Source organism: Siniperca chuatsi, linkage group LG15 (assembly GCF_020085105.1).
Source record: "Siniperca chuatsi isolate FFG_IHB_CAS linkage group LG15, ASM2008510v1, whole genome shotgun sequence".
Taxonomy (NCBI): domain Eukaryota; kingdom Metazoa; phylum Chordata; class Actinopteri; order Centrarchiformes; family Sinipercidae; genus Siniperca; species Siniperca chuatsi.
In genome coordinates, this window is record NC_058056.1 from 13,724,341 (window position 1) to 13,748,887 (window position 24,547).

Genomic DNA, 24,547 nt, shown 5'->3' on the forward strand with positions numbered 1-24,547 from the left:
AATGGCTTAATTTTTTTTGTTTTCTTGGCAGAGGAATATGAAACTGAATATATATATATATAACATGAATCTGATATTTACTGTAGTCTGCTCCACATGTAATCCAAAGTGTTAATCAAGTGTTTCTAATGTCTACTGTTTCTTTAATTGATAAAATGGAGCCTATCCCAGCATGCATTGGGCGAGAGGTGGCATACATCCTGGACAGGTCATCAGTCTATCATATAGACAGACAAACATTCAGAACCCCCATTCACACCTAGGAGCAGTTTAAAGTCTCAAATTAACCAAACCACATGTCTGTCGGAGGAATACCACACATTTTGAATGTAATACCCAATTTTATATGAAGGAACATGCAAGCTCCAGACAGAGAGGCCCCAGCACAGAGTTTGACCCCAGGACCTTCTTCTTTTAACAGAATCTGAAAACATTAATAACTCAGATTTTGTTGTCTAGTCTAGTCTTGGTCCTTGTATTAAAGGGGTTCTCCAGCGATACAGTTTTACACTTTCATGAAGTTGGGGGATTTGTGGTGGGCAGATTTAAAAAATAAAAACAAAGCAGCAGAGGCTGAGGTATTCTGAGTATGGGTCAAGCTCCAAAAACATTTCATAATCAATTCCCATAATGTAATCCGGTAGCAACTTTCATTACACTCTTCCCACCTGGTAAAAGATCATGTCTTTCAAACTTCATGCCTGCAGCTTGGACTTCAGGCTTTCTGTTAAAAATGTGCAGTCTGCAAATCCAAGACGAGATAACCCTGATGACAGGTTACTGGAGGTTACTCCTCCAGAGTCACAGAGGACATTATACAACTGTGTTCACTGGGTGAGTAGCAGTCGTAATGACGGGTAAACTGATCTGATGTCACCTAAAATAGGTGGAGTGCACCTGTAAGTCATGTTAAGAGAAATATAATGTTACAAACTTGTTTTATTTCAACAGTAAGATGAACTATCAATACAGACATCGCCTACAGCTTTGACATCCTCTTTTCATCAGTCAGTGGAGATGTATATCCAAAGTAATAGTGATACTGTATACACTTGACAATGACCTTGACTGATTTAGATTTAGAGTTAGGATTCGGTGTAGGTTAGTATGAAAGCAATGGTTAAGGTTAGTTAGGACCTGGGGTGAGGGTTAAAATCACTGTTCACTGTTAGGATTACAATTACATTTAGGAACGTGGTAGTGAAGGTTGAGGTTCACAATGAATTAAAAAAATTTGCATGTTTGCGTGTGTTGACATGTTTCCAACACACAGTATGCCTGCATTCATTTCATATATTCATGATTCCTGATGCTGCTGTTGTACTTTATCATCAAGAGCAGAGTGAAATGCTTGAGATACTGTATTTTTACAGAAAGAGCCCTCTGACCTCTTGTCTGTTTGTATCAGGGCTCTTCATAATATCTCAACAGGGTGTTGGCAGCTTTGGATATATTCAGAAACCTTGTTGTCAAGGCCCTGCAGCAGTATACAGAGAAGAGATGATTCGGAGTGTAAAAGATGGACAACAAGCTTCCTGTTAAAGACCACAAACATGGTTCTAACTAGAGCCAAAAGTCAATTCATTGATTTCCCGATGAACAGAAAATTGGCAACTGTTTTGATCATTGATCGTAATAGAATTTTTTTGTAGTAATTATTAATTTCTATTTAATTTTTTAAGCAAAAATGGCAAAAAATGAGGAAAATTCCTGGTCCTTTTAGTCTTCTATGATAGTAAACTGAATATCTTTTGGTTTTCGACTGTTGGTTGGACAAAACAAGACATTGTTTAACATTGTGTAACATTGGGCTTTGTCAGTAATCAGTAATATAATAATCATTAGTTGCAGCCATTATTCTTAACGTCCCTCTATTTGCGTAAGATAGTTCAACTGCACTGGTTATTATAGAGTGGGACTATAGGAAAATGGCAAAATTACATTTTGAAAGCTGTTTCATATCAAAATTTCCAAACAAATTGTAATTGACCATTGCTTTTCTGGCATTCATTGTGTAAACTGTGTATATTATTGGGTGTGTGTGTGTGTGTTTGTGTGTGTGTGTGTGTGTGTGTCTGTACCATCCAGAGCACCACATTGATGGCGAGGACCGTGGGCACCCCTCCAAACGGCAGACCCTGGAGGACGCTGCTGCGGGAGTGGGCGTGATAACATCTCTCAACAGTGCTGTTTTCTTCCCCAAATGAGTCCAGGAAGCTCAGAACATCCAGCTCCACAGCTCCCCCTTCCACAGGGGGCGCTCTCGTTACAAACTGCTCAGAGTGCGCCATCAGCACTGGACTATACCTGAAGGAAAAACAGAGAAATAAAGACCATTAGCCAAGATTGGTCGACTTATTTCTCTTCGGCATTTTTTTTGTTTTGCTTTGAGACACACCTGGTGCCAGCAGTGGCCTTGGGCTTTACACACACTGATTCATAGTGAATTAATTAATAATTAATTTAATTCGTGAATTGAATTAAAGTTTGCTAACATTAGCCACCAAGCTACTGGTCATACCAGAACAAGTAAGGTGGTAGCAGCAACGCCGCTGAATGTATTGAATTGAGAAAAGGTTTGTTTTACTTCTTATGAAGTCAACTTTTCTTTCCATAAGAGGAAGAATATGTTATTCCTTCTCTCAAAAGTTGCATAGTCTCACTTTAACCAGGAGTTTTAAGTCTTAGTCATGTCATTTGTTGCCATAGTGCCCATATTTTTATACTCACTCTATACAAGTCTGTATTTACATAGACTGAATTATGATGTTTGTTCATTGTAATGGAGTCGGTGAGTAAGGGTGTGGTGTTGGTAATAAGCAATGAAATTGGGATTGAATGGTCTGTTTTTTCAACATAAAGTTGTTGTGACTTATTTTTTCTCACACAAGTGTCTGCCACTCACTCTAAGTGCAGTTATGATAGCTTTTGCAAGGATCCGTCTAATGACCATCACAGTCCATTAGCAGCCATTGATCTGTGTCCGTTTCTTTATCAGACAAATGGAAGTGAAGACGTCACATGGAAGCGACAAACTGCAGGCTCTTTAAAAAGCCATAATATGTAACAGGAAGATGCTAATGGGCCCATTTAACCACGTAGACAAGAACATATTTCGGTTGTTAGAATGAAGAGACTCAGTTTCAAGGTACAAGAGTAAAAGCTTAAACTGTGTACTCCACTGCAGTTTTGAACAGCTTGTTGAGGACTGGCAGTTAACGCCAGTATTTCCCTCTGTCTAGAGAAACATGTACAGGATATGATCATTCACACTGCCATAACTACAGAATGGAGGCCGAAAGCATCTGTCCTCCAGCCGCACACACTCTCCTAACTTTTGATCAATACAGTCCCGACTCCCAGCTGCTCAGCTTGTGTACACTCCTCACTGAATAAACAGGGAAATGGAGCAGCAGCGGAGTGCTGACAAAGCTTTGTGTCAATACGCCGATTCCACCTGAGTGAAAGACATCAATCATCAGATTTCATGGGGAAAATGCAATTGCACGATATATTCAGAGCTGCTGTTACTGTGACAGAACAGCGTGCTCTGTAGTAAACACGCTGTGGGCTCCGCACCAGTAAATGGCAGCCAAAACTGCATCACAACCCTCTGCTGTCCAACTCTCACAAGAGCCGTGAGGTAACACGAGATTAAAACAAGTGAGAAAAGGGAGAGGACGCTAAAGGCCTCCAAACTGGCACACATTACAGAATCCAGCCTTGTTGTGATTTATCACTGCGCCAATGATGTCACTTCCTGAGAGGCACCATCACAGGTTTGTGAAGCATTTACCAAATAGTGCTTATTGTGCAACAGATGCCACAGCAGGATGCCTGGTGTAGGAGGCGATCTGATCAATGGCAGTGCTGCTGGACTGCTGTACATCACACTGTCAGAGAGGTCTGGAGAGGTACAGAAGTATAAAAATACAACCCAGTAATCTTTTAGCAGCTCATTCTGCACCACTGTGTCTCTTTCTTACTTCCTGTTGTGAAAAGGTTGCAGTCAATGTTCAGATACTGTCAGATACACATCTGAGCCTCCCTGTGGAGACAACTGGAGAGGAGATTCCCTGAGGATGGATCACAAAGCAAATCCATAATGTACACAGTCTGGAAAGCTGTGTTTCCACAGAAGCCGATGTACCATACATCATGCTTTCTCTCTCTGCCAATAATGAACTAAGCCATCGATATGCACAAAAGGATTATTTTACAGCTAAAAATGGATTAATAACCACATAGGTTTACAGTTCAAGGAGAGAGCATGCAGTTTTCTGAGAAACAAATAAAACTGAGACTCAATAAATGGTTGATCACACACATCATGTTAGTTTAATTTAATTATGTTATTGTAGTTAAATAATTAGCATTAAGTCACTGGATTCATTACAGATATTGGATGATAAATTTTAGGTGAATAAAAAATTGTTATTTTGGAAACACATTTTCAAACAAACTAATTTACAGGAGACTCCGAAGCTGTGTGATCAGCAGAACAATAAATCAACCAAAATGTTGTTAATTAATTCAATCATCATGTCGAACAGCCTAAAATGGAAAGCTGCAGTAAAAAAAGTGCCTATTTTTATTCCTGAGATGAGCTGATGGTAGCAAACAAATCAAAGAGCAACTGTGTGAACTGTGACATACAGCAACAGGAGCTAAATTAAACAGAAATGATGCCTCACTATGCAAGAAAATACAACTATCGAGCTGTAAACTGGAAGCATACTGAGTGCTAACAATGTTTGACATGCAGAAGCAGACAGACCTTTATCGGCTCATTGAGCTGTTCTTCTTCCTGCATCAGACGAGTCGTTCACTTTGAATGCTGTCGGCTGCTGATGCTAACAGTGAAACTCTTTCTCTCCACCTCCAGAACAGAGCAGGATGCTGAAGGATACAGGCTGACTATGGTGTGGTTTCACACAACATTTGGACAAACGTCACAGCATGACTCAGCAGTTTAACCATGAGACTCCATGGATATTCTCTTTCTGTCTCACCCCTCATATATAAACACTCAAACATGCTCACAGTTATCCCATGGTATCCATTTCCTTTCCAGCTTACTGAATTCTGCAAATCTGAAGTCTTTATAATCCTTTCCCTCTGCTCATTTCTCTCTTCCTCATCCCTGAATCAGTCTGCCAAGCCGACGCAGCAGATTACAAGCTGATGTTTGGCTTGGGAAGCAGCGTTGTTGTGCCTTCCCGCTGGCAGCATGAGTGAAATCTCTCCTCTGTGCTCAGTTAGACTATTATGATCACAGATGCTGAAGTCTGTACAGGAGCCAAGAGCTGGTGATGAGATGTACCTGAGTTTGAGTCAGAGAAAAGGGAGAGCTGTAAAGAGGAAAAAGCTAGCTCAGGTCAGCTAATCTGCTCATTGCACCAGAAAAAAACAGCTGAGGTATCTGTGTGTGTGTGTGTGTGTGTGTGTGTGTGTGTGAGAGAGAGAGAGAGAGAGAGAGAGAGAGAGAGAGAGAGAGCAAAATGGGGGATCATCCCTGAGGTGATGAGACAAAACAATTAAACTGTAAATTAGAAGATCGATAACTTGCAATAAACCCTGATTCAATCCAGACGTCTGTCATCACTCCCTCATAATGAGGGAATTAAATCAGCTTCTGCTGTAGCCGCACCATGGATTGTTTAAAGGCAACATTATTTTGGTGTTGTCACCAACTACACATTTTGGCTTAAAATATAAAGAGAAAGAAAAAAGACTAAGAATCTACAGCCATGCCATCCAAGCCAGCTCATGCATTTTATGAGGCTGTACCTAAGGCACAGGCTTTGACCTAAATGATAACGCTAGCATGACAGCATTCTCTCAATGACAATGAAAAACTGCTGATGTTCAGCAGGTATAATGTTTACCATGTTCACTATCTTAGTTTAGCATGCTAACATATGCTAAATAGCACTAAACACAAAGTACAGCTGAGGCTGTCATTAGTTTTTGGTCATTTTTAATTTTGACCTGGCGATGGCGCTAGATGAAAAGTCAAGGGATCACCAGAGTTATTACAATTCATGTTGAGTGGGACATGAATGTCTGTACCAATATGATGGCAATCCATCCAATGGTTTTCGAGACATTTCAGTCAAAATGGCTAAAGTGAACCTCGTACTACATGGAAAAGTCAGGAGATAACCAAAGTCATTAGGATTCATCCTCTTGGCACCTTAGATATCTGTACCAAATTACTAAAATCACCAAAAAACAAAAACAGCTGGTGGTGCTAAAAGAAAAGTCATTGGGTTGCCAAAGCAGTAGGATTCATCCTCCGGGGACCATGAATGTCTATACAAAAAATCATGACAATTCAACCAATAGTTGTTGAGAAATTTCAGTCTACACCAAAGTGGTCGACTGACCAACATTGCCCTTCATGGAGCCTCGCCGCGAGCCTGGCTAAAAACACCGGGGAGATAGAGGGGGGTGGAGTGCGACAAAGTTCCCTGCCAAGATTTAAACCAAGTGCATTGGCATCCAGTACTCACTTTTACCATCCTTTCAATCATTTCACCATATCTCTTAACAAGTGCTTTGTCATGCTGCATGTCATGCATGAGAAGCTGAATCCACGTTATATAAAACATATAAAAAAGACATGACAGGGAACATTTTTACATCTAAACATGTTTTAAAAAAGCCTTATCAACAACATAAACCATTTTGTGGACAGCCCCGGAAGAGCGTTCCCTCCCATCGTCAAACAATCAGTTGAATCAAGATACATTACCTGTCTGAGGGAATGAGAGAAAGATGGCTCTGTTTTGCCACAGAGATGAACCATAAATAAAACGTGGACTTGCGTTGACTTCCAAACCTCTGCACCTTATCAACTGCCAGCTACTGTGAGATGAAAGACTACCCCCAAGGACAACTTGCAATCACCATAAATAAAAGAATAATTGCTTCAGAGTTGTTGTTCTTGTCTTGACTGCACTGACTGCAGCCTTGTTAAACATGCAGTTTTCCCCTGCCACTGTTCTGTTTGTGCTGGCAAAGACTGTTCTCTCTGCTTGAGACAACGATACCTGCGTGGAAGAGAAAGGTTTGACGTTTCCCCTGTCGTCAACTTCATCTCAAAGGCCCAGAGCTGGTAGAATATGCATGAGCGATTTCTAACTGTGGTCAATGCATGTTAAGCTAAAACTGAGAACCTGATTATGGAAATCCTGGTGTTTAAAAGGTATTCTGTTTAAACAGTCCTTCTCTAATTAACTGTTAACAAGCCAATAAAAATCTGGAGACATGAGATGACACATTGTGGTGAACTTTTACAGTACCTCTCACTTGCAGTATGCTGAGAGCCACGGGAGCATACTAAAAAGCCAACAGCAGGTAGACAAAAGAATAATGTAAACACATCTTGATTTAATAGATACATATTTCACCTTATAAAGTTGATATGGAAATGTGTTAGCAAACAATTGACATTTTACTCATCCAGCAGATACAGAGCAACATTAGCATTCATTTGAAGTCGTGTTTCTGCCCATCTGACAAATGTTAAGTCCAATGTTCACTCTCTTTTTTAGCTCTGTTTTGCTCTCATCCAACTTCTGAGGGAAATATCTATCTCTTGTCTGCAGTTTGGTGCTGGGCAGTTAGAGATTTTTTTTGCTGAAAACAGCTGCTTGTTGCAGCAGGAAACACTGTCAATGAAAGTGGACTTTGCAGGGCAAAACTTCTAAATGACCTGAAAGATGCTAAAAACACTCAATAGAGCTGAGAGAGTGTTAAACCTAACACGGCAGCGGCGGATGGCCGCCCACCATTGAGTCTGGTTCTGTCCAAGGTTTCTTCCTGTTCAAAGGAAGTTTTTTCTTGTCACCAAGTGCTTGCTCATGGTGGGATTTGTTGGGTCTCTGTAAATAATATCAGAATCAGAATCAGAAATACTTTATTGATCGAGGGGAAACTCTTTTGTTACAGCAGCTCATTATCACATCAGTGCACACAGGAATAGAAGTACTAAGCAAAAAATATAATACACTATAATACAGGCCAGATAAATTAAGTATAATATAATAATACAATGTTATAAAGAGTACGGTTTAGACCTGCTTTATAGGAAAAGTGCAATGAGATAACTTCTGCTATGAATTGGCGCTATATAAATAAAACTGATTTGAATTATGTCTCTGTTGGTTAGTTTCAACTTTTAACCACTGCTTCTCTTTGTTGATGCAGTTTGTCTGTGTTTAACGTATACTGTCACAAACTTCAAGACTGCCCCCCTTGACATATTAAATAATTGTGCAGTTTTCTCTGACCAGTGCACCTGCAGCTACAATAAAGATGATTCAGGCCTCTTTGGAGCTCTGCTGGTTACCTCATGTTGTTGAAAATTCCCACTTCAAAGCCCTGAATGACAAACCTCTTTTATGGCTGACAAATGGAGCTAACTGACATTCAACCTTTGTGGCAGCATTTGTAATTGTTATTATGTTACTTCAGAGTCTTTTTTCACTGAGAGTTTATATTATTTTGTCTACCCCCTGTAGTTTTCCACCAACACACCAAAGAGCACTTTTGACTCTCCCATTTCCTGCAAGTCACAGGTAAGCCCTCCATTAATCCACATGGGCAAGGGGCTGAATAATGGTTTAATAATGTCTTATCAAAGCAGAGCTCAAATATAACCGTAGCCGGAGTTGACAGTACATTTGCAAAATCACATGAGGGGTGTAATAAGACTTCTCCAGCTTATCATTGCTCTCATTCAGTTCGGTTACCTGAACCTTACACCTGTATGTTCATTCTATAACCCTGAGCATTAATATGCTGCTAAAACAGCCTTCATTCGTCTGGGAAGGCTTTCTGCGAGAACCTGGCTGCAGGGATTTGCTGCCTGCTACAAGAGCATTAATGAGGTTGGCCAGTGATGTTGGGCTCTAAGGCCTGGCTCCAATTCATCCCAAAGGTGTTGGCTGAGATGGGGTTGAGGTCACACCAAACTGGGAGAACTATTTCTTTATGGACCTGGCTTTGTGCAATGGGGCATTGTCACATGGGGCCTTTCCAAAATTGTTGCTGCAAAATGGAAGCACACTATTGCCTAAAATATAATTGTATGCTGTAGTATCAAGATTTATTTTCCCTAAATTGGAACTAAGGGACCTAAACCATGAAAATAAGTGGGCAAAATATGGCTATATTTCACAAACAGGGGCGTCCACATACTTTTGGCCATATAGTGTATCTCCTCTGTAGTTTGTTGGGGTATTTTAATGGGGATGCCAAGTGTGACTGCATCTTATTTTCAACTCTACAGGAGCCATAGGCCTCTGCTGTGATGGTTTTGGTTGGTGGAGGGTGGTGTTGGGAGGTGTGGATGGGCAACCCTTCTCCCCCTCAGCCCGAGGGGAAGAAGGAGGAGGTTTAGCACAATCTGCTCACCACCTGCTCAGTGGAGGAGGGAGGAGGCTTTACTCTTTTCATACCTCGCTGTCTCTCTATCACACAACACACAAACACAGATCACTGAGGTGTGTCTGCTCAGAGCACTCAGTTTATGCAGCTTCTCCCACCCAGCCTCTTTCTGAAGGCTGAATAAGCCATAGCATGACTGGAGCGAAGACTGCACACACGGGCTGTGCACAACAAACACACCTGCTTCCTGTCTGGCTGCACGTGCTCAGTAGGACCCCAGGGGGAGCGCTGTGTGTCTGTGTGTCATCATCATTCAGTATAACATGTGTGACTCACGTAACGTCACATCGTAACCACAGAACCCGTTTAATCTTTGTTTTCTCTGCATACCTCTGAGCTTCTGGAAGATTCCACCCACAGCCTCTTACAGTGCAAAACCTGCTGGAGCTGATCCTAAAAATGGGCCTGTGAGAAAACCTGAGTCTCAGAGTCAAAATTACCTTCACCCCCACATCTACAAAAAACAGTGCCAACCCTACTTATCATAAGAGATTCCTCCAGAGAAATTCAAACTCTCTGTAAGCATCTAAACCATATTTAAAAGGAACATACAATCAATCATAATGTCAAACATGCATTTAATTAAAAAAAAGCCTTATGGAAACAATTGTAGTTGGCAGCATCACTTTCTCTATCTGGCTATTTGTATCTAAGCTATTCATCATTTTTACTTAAGGTAGCATAGATATTCAACAACTACTTAATGGACAATACCAGTAGTTTTGTATATTTTAGCCAAAGAATTGTGTATATATTTTACACTTTGATTCCAGTCAGATTGTTAGGCCAATTTATTTAATAAATGTGTGGTTTGAAGTCAAATTGCAAGCATTACTCTATTTTTTTTAATTAATGCTGCTTTCCAATAACCTATAAGCACATTCATTTTAGCATGATATGAAACCGAACTTCAAAGGCTTGAAGTGAGCTTAAGATTTATTCATTTGTTGTCAAAGTTATATTGTAATTGTGTGACAATGACTCAGCAGTTTAACAGTTCAACAGTCCAACAGCAGCAGCAGCCTTTATAATGCAGGAAATGTCCAAATCCATATTATTCTTTTCTCAACATCAATGTTTTTTCATTGTTTATTGTTGTTTTGTGGGTTTTTACGAAAACACAGCTTCTCAATGCAAAGCCTCTTTGCCAGAGTATCAATTTCCGGGTCTCTGCAAGTTCATTTTCATACTGTAATGAAATTAATGGCAGGCAATGGATGTTTGAAAGGTAGGAAATCAATCTAAAAGCTTGGGGTAAGCTTTAGAAAATGGTCAGCAATAATATGAAGTAAGGCTGAAACCATTATTTTAATTATTGATGAATCTGACTTTTTTTTTTTTAATTTTCAGTTAATCAGTTGGTCTATAAAATGTCAGATAGTGAGAGTTCCCAGAGCCCATGTTGACATGTTGTATTGCCCGACCAACGGTGCAAACCCCACAGATGTTTAGTATATTATCATGAAGGCAAAAAAACAAACAAACAATTGATCAATTTTCAAAATAGTTGTTGATTAACTTCCTGTCTTAGACTAACAGATTAATTGACTGATTGTTTCAGCTCTAATGGGAAGTACATGTGATTTGTAGTTAATGGATAAAAAAAGCAAAGCCACCAGTGTGGTCATTTAAAAAAACAACTAGGCATCCGGATCACAGCCAACTAGAAGGCAAAGTCTGCTCATATCTCAACATCTGACGCACCTACAGAACCTCTTCCTGCAAGGATATCAGATGGGACTACTAGCCTACAGTGCACATACAACAGGCAGCAGAAAATGTGTGACAAGTGAGAGAATAAGATCGTCTGACATCTATCTATAAATATCTAAGCTGCTTCCTGGTGTTATAGTAAGCGTATGGAAGCATGCCTTTTACTGGTGAGTATCTGTGTACAATACATCAGTGACAATGCTGCATGCGTTGGCATCACTGTGACGGACCCCTGTGGAATAGCAGGAAAGTTCACAGCAGGAATCTCAAACAGCAGGGAGCCTACTCTACACCAAAGACATAAAAAGAACCAAGCCAGCCCTATAATACATAACCACTGTGGTTAGATGGCAGGTGGAATACAAATGTAGGTTTCACAGCTAACCATGATATTGTCAGCCATTGCTTTGTTCTGATATTCTGTTTGTGTTTGATTTTCTGTCAAGGGGCTTTCACCAAAGTGTTTTCTGGCATTTTTATTCAGACCCAGCAGCCCGTGACATGTGGCTGGGGAAATGAGACACAGAAATACATCTCACATATGATGCAATCTTGGATGTATTGCACACACACGCACCACACATCTCACTGCCATCAACACCACCCTCATCATCATCACTGCCAGAGAGGGCAGGGGAGAAAGTACACAAGAAGATGTCTGTTTGCTGCTATCTGTTAACAGCGTGGGCTGTTCCTGTGGAGTTAACTCTCATTCATTACTGTATTAAAGGCAACACAACAATATATCCACCTGTAGTACTAGGGTTGGACGATATGACACTGTATACCATGAGTCAATTGAATTTTTTTTAACTAATTCCTTGATATCTCTGGGTGTATTAGGCCGTTGGGGGCAATGTTTATAGTACTATTGGATTTTTAAATGATTTTTAAATCAATGTGATAAAAGACTCGATCGGGTATTTAATTCTTTGGATTAGACATAAAAACAGACATTCCTGTTTGGTTACATTGACTATGTTAAAGTGTTTCTATACTATAAGTAACTATCCTGTAAGTATTGATATTACAATATAAAATTACATATACCATGATAGAAGAGTTCTCCAACCCCTATGTAATACATGATATTAACACTGCTAATTCAAAACCAGTGACAAAAGACACTAAAATTAATACATAAATAATTCCTAGAAGAAAGAGTACTTTGTTTTGGGGTCTAGCCACAGTCCTGAGCTCTTTAAGGTACAAGATTAACAGAATAACCCTCCTATGTGGCAAAAAAAGAGATTTAAGATTGAGATTTAATGTAATCAAAATCTTTCTCAAACTTGGTAAAGAATGAAATCACACTTAAACCTCCAACTGGTTTGATGTTTGACATCCCTGGAGCTTAGTGTTGTGGACTTCATTCATCTACACAGTGTTTGGTCTTGTCTTTAACTGTCCTTGTGAAGCAGAGCAGATTATGTGATTTTAATGCTTTGCACCATGAGAATAAAACCACAAAGGATCTTTGTGCACCTACTCCACCATTTTTACAGTTTGATCATTCCGTGCAGCCAGAGCTGTCCACCGTCTCAAGGTGCTGAAACAACCACAGATAGAAACAAGCAAACCAGATAAAGTAAATCCATGAACAGAGGCTTACGTTTACGTGCCACTTTCTACTGTCCGCCTGCTGTACAAGTACACAATACCCATTTCACTACTGCAAGCTCTTTTTATAATCTCAGCTTCGAGTCTCCTGAAATATTAATGCCTGTGTGATACTTGAAGATGACCAGCATTCATTTGCTCTCTATTCTTGGGAGACTTACTGTGCACTCTTCCTTTGGCAGTGTTGGATCAAATTTTAAAGTGATAACTGACTGAAAATCTTTTGATGATCAAACACTCAAAAGACATAAACTCCTGCAAACTGTCAGGACTTGAAAGCAACATTTCAGTCACAGACCTTTGTCAAGCATCGAAATGTGAAAAAATACTATACTTAAGTCAAACCACAATGAAACTCTTACAGTAATTAAGGACTTAAAATTAAATCCTTCTTGAAATTTCTTGCAAGTCTTCAAAGAATAACATAATGAACAACACTAATTGCCATCATGACACAAAGACCTCATTTATGCTCAGATGTGATGATCTGTGTGTATGGACCTCAGCTTACATATTAGTAATAAGAGGACACTCTGTGTCCTCTTTAAAATCCATTTAAGTACCTAAATATCACTTTCCACTACAAACAATAGGACCTTTCTCCACATCAAATTCTCTTTTTCAAACTCAGTCTCACCTGTATGGCATGACATATGCTTCAGCGTACTGCCATGCAAATGCTATGCTTGTCGAGTGACCCACTAAAATGTCAAAAGCCCATTATAAATCTGGCATTTTAAAGGCCATCTCCCTTCATCACAGTCAGGTGCAAATGGCAGGAGTCGTGAGTTATGCTATGGAGTCTGCCTTGGCTTTAAAAATGACAAGACCACAAATAAAAGATCCAACAACTATGACCTCAGTTTACCTCAGGAGTAAACAACACAGCCAGTCAGAGTGTTAAAACCTACTGAATATGCAATAGAATTCGCATGGATTCAACAGGTCAAACTGCTTGCTGTCTTGACCAATAAAGGCTTTGTGTCTGTGTAGATCCAACAGAGTTCAGACTGAACAACAACAGGCTACAGCAGAGAAGATAGCATGGTCACAGCACGACTGGAAGCCTAAAGATTTATTAGTATTAGTCCAAAGGGAACCCCAAATTACAGTTAAAGGTGCTCATTAAAGATCTACCACCACTGACGCCATGAGGAACAATAGGTGTTGTAGAGAGGAGGAGGAGGAATGTATCTGTTTTGGGTGTAATAGTCTGACACATTGCCAGAAACATCCTCACCCTAACCCACCAATAACATCACTGTACCATGATGCAGGGAGCTTCTGAACGTTTAGATTTCACTTCATTTAAAAATCGGGGGTTTTATAATTGAAAGAAAAGGTGGTTCTCTCTCTAATCAGGTAATATTTCGGCGAATCTGTGTTCCCCCGCTGACTGCAGCACTCACAACAGTCTGCACACCCACCTTCCTCCAGCTCTGTAACTTGACGAAAAAAGACTGCGCCATAAATAGCGCAATACACCCTTCCAGTTCGCGTTTAGATCACCAAAACGGATAGGCTACATGAGTTTTAAATTCACATCGCTCACCTTAGAAAGCTTCCTGGCCGCTGGCGTCTGGTGACGATGGGGATGCTGCTGTGTTTTTTTCCTCCAACACCAAGAAACAAGAGAAACTCCCACCTACTCAGGGGCCGTCTGACAATTAAACACCTGCCCTGAAGGCTGCTAAGGGAACGTCAAGTAATGTTTTAACTCCGATATCTTGATTTCGTCTCTACTTTTAGAATATAACCTACCAACTGATTATTGACCCAGCATGTATAATTATCTGATCATCTATCCAATTACAATGACTTATTTTGCTGATGAAATTATTATTATATTTTTAAAGCTAAAAAGAAACCAGCAGAATGGTTCTGGCGATGAGACAACACAAGGTAAACAAAGTGTGGATTTGTTCCGCCTACTGAGTAACATCCAAATATAATAAATCTATATCACCTATCTGACAGCACTCAGACTAAAAGGTAAAATAATCGAGGATGCATTGCCACCTACTGGAAACTGTCTTTCTTGCATTGTTTCAAACTTCTACTTTGTCTTTTTTTTCTGTCCTTTCTCTTTATCAAGTCAAATAGACTTGATTTCACCACTGAAACAATCAGTGGTGAAAAACAACTAAGTACATTCACTAAAGTACGTTGAGGTTGAGGTACTACCACTTTATACTTTTATTCCACTACAATTCAGAGGCAAATATTGTCCTTTTTTCTCTCCACTGCATTTATTTGGTAGCTGTAGTTACTTTACAAAAGATATTACATACATAAACATATGAGCTTATAAAATATGATGTATTGTTATCCATTACCCAAAGGTAGGCATAGGCTTATATAAATGAGTTCCAATGAGCTCGACCAACTACAAGTAAAACGCTACTTACACATGAATGCATAATATTAATAATCATTATCATCATCATCATCATCATCATCATCATCTATTATTTAATAGTATAACACTCACATAGATCATTTTTGTTCATTTATTTAAAGTGTCTTTACTTTAAGTACATTTTGCAAATAACACATATACTTTTACTTAAGTGACACTTTTAATTGTAATGACGTGCTTTTACAGTGTGTTATTTCTATTTTACTTGAGTAAAGGATCCGAAAACCTCCTCCTTCACAAAAATAAACCAAAAACAATAGCCTACGCCAAATGCTGTGACAGAAAAGTCAGTTCTATTTTAATAAACGTTCATTTATGTCATTTTCACAAAGCTTATCCTACATAAGATTTGTGCTATTACTATAATGTTGGATGTGGATGTGGTCTGCCTAAAAAGGTGAGTAAACTATTCACCAAATCAAAAACAGGTAAAGTAAAAAATAAATAAATAAATAAAAACAACAGGGGGAAACAGACGCAGCCAGACCAACAGGCGGCGGTAGACAAAGGAGCAGACACCCCAATAATGAACGTCGACGTCGATGTGGCTCAACAACACCTTCTGTGCGTTTGAATGAACGTGCTGAGCTCTGAGCCGAGGCTCCGTGGTGCTGAAAGGACAGCTCCTCCGCTCTCTACCTTCAGCAGGTAGGCAGCCTGGACACGATGACGATGGTTTTACAAGATAATTGTATTAATTGCGTCGTCATGGGAATTAAATGACTGACGCCATCATTGGCACCGGTGTAATCTGTTTCCTGAAGAAAACAGCAAAGGAAACTGCGATAGTCATTGATTGTGCTGCTTATGCTTTCTGTCATCTAGGGCATTCATTGGCCGACAGTAGAGCGTTTCATATAAGAGCATAAAGACCCAGTTTGAGATTCAGTCTGTGGGAGCTGCTTCCTTCCTTCTTGTTGTGGTGTGATTCTATGTGATTTGCACATCTGTTGGTGCTGTAGGTTAGGAGATCACAGTGAAAAGGGTGAGATATTCTTGGTATTCTCAATGGCCCCTGAGAGTCCCCAGACACTGCTTTGCAGAGAAATTAGTTTTTCTCAGCAGCAGACTTACATCCTCTTTATTAAATGAGATCACACAATCTTTATGATCCATCTTGCCTAATAGGAGGTGTGTTACTTTCACCAAGATGCTTCCCCTCTAATCTACTTATTTCCATCTGAAATGTTAAAGTAAAATGAGCCATATTAAGAAAAGAAGATACGGTATAGCATATTATAATAGATGTAAAATTTTGAAATTCTTTAATATTGGGTGATTTTATTATGTGTTCTAAAGAAAAATGAATATTGAGTATTTTTGTCCTACACAGACAGAATAGATTTTGTTAACTCGTAACTTTTCATTTTCCATAGTAAACCTCTGAAAAGGAGATTTATTTAGTGTTTAACTGCTGCCACATAATCACTCCTCTGAGCCTCTAGCAGTTGTCAAAACATTTATGATAACATTCTGCTCACTGTGTCTTCACCCTCACACAGATATGTTCACCAGGATGTTAAAACTGAGACTTCTCAATGCTGTAGCACCTGCATACTTCTTCATGGCTACAGCAGTCACCTTCATTTTGCACTTCTGCTTCTTCATTCCAACAATCTTCCCGAACCCGGACACATCCGTGGGGGGGTCTACAACTCTTCACACAGTTGTTTTCCTTTTCTTGATGTTCAACGCACTGGGAAATTACATAATGACTATTAAATATCCGGCTGAAAGCGCCAATGAGACTGCAGTTCCAGTGTGTTCGCCACACTGCTCAGACAAAGTGGATGCACACTACCTCCTAAACGGTCGCCACTTCTGCAAACTGTGTAAGAAAGTCATTCTCAAGAGGGATCACCACTGCTTTTTCACTGGAAACTGCATTGGCAACAAAAACATGCGCTACTTCCTCATGTTCTGCATCTACACATCATGCACTTGTTTGTACTCCTTGGTTCTTGGTGTGGCCTTTCTAACAGTGGAGTACTCCATCTCCTTTGAGAACCCGCTGACCTTCCTGACTCTTCTCCCCCTCTCCACTGGTTACTTCTTCATGGGTGAGTTGTTTAATTAAAGCAAATGATTTAAGATACATGTTGACTTCCTAAAAAAAAAATTAAATGTTTCCTTCTCAATGTCTCCCCACAGGAACAATCTCAGGCTTACAGTTGTTCCTGGTGCTGATGCTCTATGTGTGGCTGGGCATCGGCCTGGTCTGTGCTGGCTTCTGCTGCCAGCAGGTGCTGCTGGTGGCCCGGGGACAGACCTGGTGTCAGATGCAGAGGGGGCAGCTCGTGGAGAACCGCAGCCCCTGGAGAACCAACCTTAAGGATGTTTTTGGTACCCGCTGGATCCTTGGCCTTATCCTGCCTGTGCAGACAGTGGAGATGTGTTCTGAAGACACAGATGCACATAAACAAGACTGAGTGATAGCCACATGTCATATCAATATGTCACAAGTTGTAGAAAATGCTTTCTTGGGATCCATGTGGTGATTGCTTTTAAATACTAAATGGATGCTTTATTACCTCTAAAGTAGTCCATGAAATAGTTAGCTGTTAGCATACATTCCTTTAAGGACAGGAGCCATATATCAATGTGAAACTTTTGAATAAGTGCATAGTGTAAGTGTATCCTTTAAGTAAGTAGCTTTTGACAAGGCAATACTAAGATTAATAAGTTAGTTGGTTGGGACATCCAGCAGTTTTACATGCACTACTATATGCTTGCATCAAAATAGAAAGATGGCTTTGCATAAGTGCATGCATTCACAGCTTTGCATTTTTATATTATGCTATTGGTTTGAACTCCTGCGTCATGCGGTGCTCTGAGATAACCAGTCAAGTGTGTTCTTCCATACTTCCTTGTACTGTAGGATGCTACTATGTGACATTCAGGAAGCTTATGGTAATTTTTGCAACAATAATTTACTTTGATGTTAAGGGCTAGCAGGCAAGGAAACTACAGTAGGCTATGTGTCTACAGTGTAAACTGCCAGGCTTGACAACATTGTTCTGACAATAAACTGTTGAGCAGCATGTTGAGCCTGATGTTTTCTACTCAAATGAATGTGGCTCAAGACAGTTTGATTATAGTCCAGTAATATGCTCCTTTATAAGAATGGGTGGGGGAAATGTGAAGATGATTACCATATTATTATCCAGGGTATTATTCACAATGTGCCATAAACTCATGCTTACAAATTACCCCAAAGATAAGGTATTCACTACACTGCTAATGATAGGGCCCTCTGTATAGCAACAGTAAGCACTTTTCACTGTTATGCTGTGGCTACAGCCAGACATATTCATCATCAAGTCAAAGATGTTTTGGATTTCAATAAATATACTTTTTAGAGCTATTTTGTCTATTCCCGTTATACCAATAAAAGTATTCAAATCCCAACGCAGCCATTCTTCGTTTTTAAAAACTACACACTCAAACGCTATAAAGTGAAATAAATGACTGAGACGAAATGCTCTTCAGAGTTTTATGACAGTTCATTATTAGTCAAAGTGACTTGCTAAAGAAATGATGCAGAAAGCACATTTCACAATAACAGGGAAAAAGCAATCTTCAAAAAGCAATCAAAGTAATTTTTGTAACGCTCTTTTCGCACTTTTAAAACCAAGACTGACTTGATTATTTCTTAGTTTTACAACTACTCATGAATAAAAAATATTGCAACAGTAGTGTATTGTTGTTAAAAATAAATATTACAACAGTTAACCTCGACTTAACATTTAAAACTGAAACATTTATGACTTTACTTGTCTTCATGCTATTCTTTCTACAGCGATTCTGGATGTATTGCCTAACCAGAGGATGGTTTGTTTTGATTCAGAAAAGAATATTAATTCCAAGTTCATTCAACTTTCTTCCACATGAAGCTCACAATCTTAGCTGCTCAAGCATTGATCTGAAGTACAAACATGAACATATTCAAAAAAGGCACAGGCATCCAGATGCACATTTATATTCACATTGTTTTATCAAGGCAGAGTGCTCATTTAGGGATACAAGTCGTAACATTTGTCTAAAAATGTTGTCAGTAATCTCTAACTAAAGTGCAAGAGTCCATAATATGGAACTAAAAGAAACCATTTAGCTGTAATTTCTTGCCTTGAAGTTTCAATTAAGACTACATCACACTGAGCTTAAGCAGCAGGAATGAACATGGCAGCAATATATGCAAAGTCAAGAGAAAAATATATGGCTACAGCACTTCACTTGCTACAGTTGAAGCTTTCACAAATTCCTACGTAGTTCTTAAAAGGTATCTTCTGAAAAAAGGAGTTTGCTTTACCAGTGAACTGGCAAACTCGTCATAATGTGCTTGGTTTGTTTATATTATTCACACAGCTTTAGTCTTGGTCAGAGACATAATTACAAATAAATAATACTGACTCCAAGTAACAAAATTATTTAAAAAAAACAGTGTTATGGTTTTGCCAGCCCTCTCACTGTGAGCTATTTAGCTGTTGTTTGAGAATACAAGCTGTTAGTATGTACACTTCCTCACAAAGGAGGCATCTGCTCATTCAGTTTAATTTACCATCCAATTTAAAAACAAAGTAAATTTAAAAAATGGACAAGACAGTGCCCTATCGAGACAAGATGCTCTGCTGTAAAGAGGAAATTGAAACACAGGCCACCTGTATCCACACCAGGTTTTTCTACTTGATTTAAAAAGTAAAATAATGCATATATTTTCTCTACAGCAATCACATTCAAGACCTATATAAGGAATTAACTGCCCTCGCATGTGCTGTAAGGCATGCCTTTTATGCAATTAAGACATATAGCACATATAGAAGCTATAGCCTTGTTGCAAGTGATCCTTGCCATTTTGAAGCAGGAGGTAAGAAAATTCATTATAGGCAAGGGTTTGAAATGTAAGCATGCGTCTCAACTTGGTATTAGTAGGTGTGCTTCAACTTCATATTAGACCAGCAGTTCTGAATGTTTAACCTGCAAATTTAAGATGATTTGTACTTACAACCTCCTGACAAAAGTGTGAAAGTATAGTTTAGTTTAGTTATAAGTTATAGCTTGTTTAGTTAAGATGCTCGATGCTGTGATGACTATTTCACACACAAAAAAAGCTTTTATTGTACAGATTTGAGATATATGTTTTTACATTCAATAAATCATCTTGTGACCCTCTGATTGAGAAATGCTGGTCATGTCCATGAATATTATTACCCCAGGACTCTCTGAGCTTTAGCTCCCCATTGCTCCTTGTCTGTGTGCTGCAGAGAGAGCTGGAGTTTAATCCAGAGCTTTGGGTCTCTGCTGCTCAGAGCCTCCAGCAGCAGAGCCGTTTGCTCCTGAAGCTGCTGCAGCTGGCCTTGGGTGCGTTTATTCTCCTTGATCAGCTGCTTTGTGCGCATGGTGATCCCCAGCAAGCCAGATTTGTTGAGAATGTTGTAGGTATTGCTGAAACGTTTTGATTTGTTACTGTCAATTGAGAAGGGGTCCTGGTATTTGTCAGCATGCATCCTGTTGCTGTCCATATGTGCCCTGAATTCATCTCTGTAGAGGGGCAGAGAGCTGTTCCCTGTCAGCGGGGAGAAAGACTTATCACTGAGTTGCTCCTGACTCTCAGCTGCCTGTGATCGGTTGTCTGCTGCTTCAAAGTTGGAGATGGATTTGATTGAAGTCTGCAGTGCTGGCTGGGGGAGCATGTAGCTTTTTGATTGACGGATATTTTCAGAGCCAGTCTTTGGAGAGCTGCTGCTGCCATTTGATACCACGGGTTGAAGAAGAACCACCTGGGACTGAGGCATCACTTCCAAGGGTGACGGAAAGCCCCACTGTTTTTCTGCTGGAGCCAGCGGGGATGGCTAGAGAAAATGAAAAAAAACCTTTAATATCATGCTATTTCCTAGAGTAAAACACCTATAATACAGTAATTATTAAATACAAGGAGCATATGTAAACAGAACAAACATTCAAACTTATCCATTAAAATAAACAACAGTCAAACTACGCTGTACATGAAGACTTTACATTTGCACTCTCTTAGCCAAAGGTAATTTCACCCTTAACTGACAATAGAGCCCTGGATTAGTGAACCAAAAAAAGAAACGTAGCAATGTTGGCAGGTAGCTCAGCTGCAACAGCTAGTCATTTCTTATAAATTGAGAGAAAATTCTGTATAAGCCCTTTCAGCTGCCACAACACAGTGACAAAGTAGATTTGAGGAAAATGTATGTTGCTGTGATGCAACTGTTCAGCTGAGGCTGTAGCTCTGTTTCACACTAGCAACTGCTTTCCCTGGTTTTAATCAAATTTCAGCGGAAAAAGAAAGAAATGTCAGACTAAGTAGCTAATCACCTAGCTGTGTAAAATGCTTACTTAGTCAGAGTTGGCTAGAGTTCAGAGCCAAAAAAGCTCCAAGGTAGAGAGGCAGTTAAAACCCTGCAAGAGAAATGAAATAAACATTGCTAGGCAGAGGCAGACATACATTGTTGTATTTTACCTGCTTTAAGACAAAGTTATTCATGATGATCATTGGAGAAAGTCCAGCTTATGAGCCTCCCATTACAGCCAGCTGCGGACCAGTAGGGTCCTGGCCAACTATCAACCCATTCCTTCCTGCATCTTCAGAGTCAGTCAGATCGACTGTACTGAGGTACTCAGAGCTGGCATCTGAGGAAGGGAAGACAAGCATATGGGTCTAATCATGTCTAAAAGCAACATATTAACCTTTCTATTGTGTACAGTTCCTGAGGCAGAACATTAGTACTATGAAAACAGTGGCAGATGTAGATAAGCATCTCCGAAGCGTCTGGAAATGGATACCATCGACCTGATGAGGAGGGCTAAACCAAATCCAGGTCAGACTGCATAGTGTAAATAGAACTCATGAGAAAAACTGACCCAATAGAGGATAGCCTACATAGAAAATGTGACCTAAAACTAAGATTTGATTAGGGTTGACCTTGTTTATGACTTGTTTGTCATTTTTTCTAATCATGGAAATGCTAATTATATACAGGTACATCCAGTTCACAACACGTGCCACACTGGCAATACTACAATGTCAAAATTAAACATACTTTGAGACAAACATCAAACTTAAAGGTGTATAGCTGTAGAGCAACGTAACTGAATCAAACCTGAGAAGCCTGAATCTCTCTTCAGGACAGGCTTGGATGCTCCAAGGTGTGTTACCCTGGTGAATGGTGGTGTCCTGTGTCTGTTGGGTCTACTGAAACTGTTCATGCTTGTCTCTTCTGGAAAAATGGAGAATTAAAAAGATCAAATCAGAATTTGACATTTGTTTCACAATTTGACACATTTATTTGTGCTTACATAAATTATCGACAAGTAACTCAGTGCTGATGGGTCAGTAGGGCAGTAATATCTCCCTGATCAGTCTACTCTACACCTAGGGCCAAAAAATCAAAACAACAGTTTCATGTAATGCAAGGCAATACGATAGCTCTGCTATAAATACTTCCCTCCTTAAAATATTCCATCTTACTGAAAGTGCTACTTTAAAATTGTTTGTGAGTTAACTCAACTGTACAGTACGTTTTAATCCTGTATTGTACTAAACATCATTATACTGAAGTGTGTTTCTAAGATTTTTTCGACCTCACCAGAGAAAAGCTTATGCACATCCCTACAAACAGGATGATAGTGTGTTTTTGAACAGGACATTAAACAGATCAAAGATTTAACAACGTAATATTAGATTCAATTGTTATTACTTAAGTGAAAGTATGTAAGTATTAATGGCAAAATTGACTTAAAGTACCTAAAGTAAAAGTACTCACTGCACAGTAAAATGGTCCCAGTCAGTTTTTTACTATCAAATATGATGTTTCTGGATTTATATTACTGCTGCATTAATGTGTATGTTGCATTTTACTGCTGTAGATGTTTAAGGTTGAGCTAATTTTAACAATTTTTTATACTGTTGGGTAGTTTAATCTACAGCAATGCATCATATTCAATACGATCATCATATGTTTGTGCCGTTGCTGTCCTGTGATCTCTAAAAAGTCAGGTTTTCATGAGCTCAGATAAACACTGTTTTCAACTTTGTGACAAAGCATTTCCAGCTAAACCAAGGGGGGTTTAAATAGTTTATTTAGCTTGACAAGTAGGAGAATTTTCTCAACCCATAAAGGAACACTTCATCCTTCAGTGTATCTGAAAGTTTCACATTTAAAATCATCATATTTGGAAATACATGGTTTTCCCTGAACAGGAAGGGTAAGAAAAATTGTAATCTGCAACGTAAACTAGTAACTAAAGCTGTCAGACAAATGTAGTGGAGGAAAAAGTGCAATATTTGCCTCTGAGATGTAGTGGAGTAGAAGTATAAAGTAGCATAAAATGGAAATACTCAAGTAAAGTACAAGCACCTCTAATTTGTACTTAAGTACAGTACTTGAGTAAATGTACTTTCCACCACTGCCTTTTATTGAATTTCTCTTGACGTTTAAGGGGCCTGTCACCCCCACATAGCCAGTCTGTTTACAGAGGTATTGTGTTTCACAATTTTACGACATTGCACACAGTATGGTAACGAAGAAAAGTCGTCAAGGCAAACAATAAAGATCATAAGCTGGGAGTCTTAACTGTCCATTATTTAACGTTATAGCTATAACTTCTTAGTATTGTTAATGTTTCACGTTACACGCGCAGCTTTGACAACACTAGCTAACTGTTACTGACAGTTAACTTGCTGGTAACTGCCATACACTGGTTAGCTTTAACTTGTTCAGACAACTGCACTGCTGCAAGTAAAAAAAACCTCGGTGTGTGGAATGCAGCATTAACTCTTGTCTGTATCCAAGACAGTCTGTTTCATGGTTTACTCCCCTCCCCCTGCGCTGTTAGCGCTGTTAGCTCTGTTAGCTTGCTAGCTGGGTGACGCTAGCTAGCTACCGTAGCTTCAGCTTGGCAACCTGCCGGCTAATAGTTTTTGCAGACCTGCTTACCAATACGCCCTTTGCTTGAAAACAAATATCCGTTTATAGTGACATCCAAGATTAACGTTATAGTTTTCCTACAGTTGTACTCGACTCTGGTGTAGCTTTCTAAACTTCTTCTACTAACGGCAGCTGTCATCGTTAGTGTTGCATTACTGCCATCTTCTGGAGTGATTTTATGCTCTTTAATCTGGTTTAACCGAATGGAGCCTGACACCACAACAGCTGTTTATAAAAGCAGACAGGCTGGGAGGAGACGGCTGGAGAAGCTTCTACGGTAGGGAGATTAGGCTATGAACTATAATGTTGTACAGCACAAAGGGCCAGTTACAGCTCCTTGAGTCCCAATCTTTTAAATTCCTCCATCATGTCCTTTCTTTCTGAT

At 39.5% G+C, this 24,547-nt stretch overlaps 3 protein-coding genes across 4 annotated transcripts in view; 1 reads left to right on the forward strand and 2 right to left on the reverse strand.

The window, feature by feature from the left end:
• tmem63c (transmembrane protein 63C) overlaps window positions 1-14,480 on the reverse strand; it is a 32,408-nt gene extending 17,928 nt beyond the window's left edge. Inside the window, exons 1-2 of one of the 2 annotated variants that reach the window (XM_044167105.1) lie at window positions 14,342-14,480; window positions 2,082-2,307 (exon numbers count right to left, since the gene is read on the reverse strand). In XM_044167105.1, coding sequence (XP_044023040.1) covers window positions 2,082-2,291 — 210 coding nt within the window. In that variant the 5' untranslated portion in view covers window positions 2,292-2,307; window positions 14,342-14,480. Of the gene's footprint in view, window positions 1-2,081; window positions 2,308-4,777; window positions 5,165-14,341 lie in introns of those variants that run through there. The other variant, XM_044167106.1, reaches the window with a different exon arrangement.
• A 1,221-nt stretch (window positions 14,481-15,701) lies between these two features.
• Window positions 15,702-18,616, forward strand: zdhhc22 (zinc finger DHHC-type palmitoyltransferase 22). Its single transcript, XM_044167102.1, has 3 exons — window positions 15,702-15,856; window positions 16,711-17,268; window positions 17,360-18,616. Exons 2-3 carry the CDS (start codon window positions 16,713-16,715, stop codon window positions 17,635-17,637), a joined length of 834 nt encoding a protein of 277 aa, XP_044023037.1. The 5' UTR covers window positions 15,702-15,856; window positions 16,711-16,712; the 3' UTR covers window positions 17,638-18,616.
• A 71-nt stretch (window positions 18,617-18,687) lies between these two features.
• On the reverse strand, window positions 18,688-24,377 carry cipca (CLOCK-interacting pacemaker a). Its single transcript, XM_044167101.1, is given in 4 exon segments — window positions 18,688-21,057; window positions 21,696-21,865; window positions 22,336-22,452; window positions 24,172-24,377. Coding segments are annotated over 4 exon segments (1,062 nt in total). The 5' UTR covers window positions 24,302-24,377; the 3' UTR covers window positions 18,688-20,412.
• Between the last annotated feature and the right edge of the window lie 170 nt (window positions 24,378-24,547).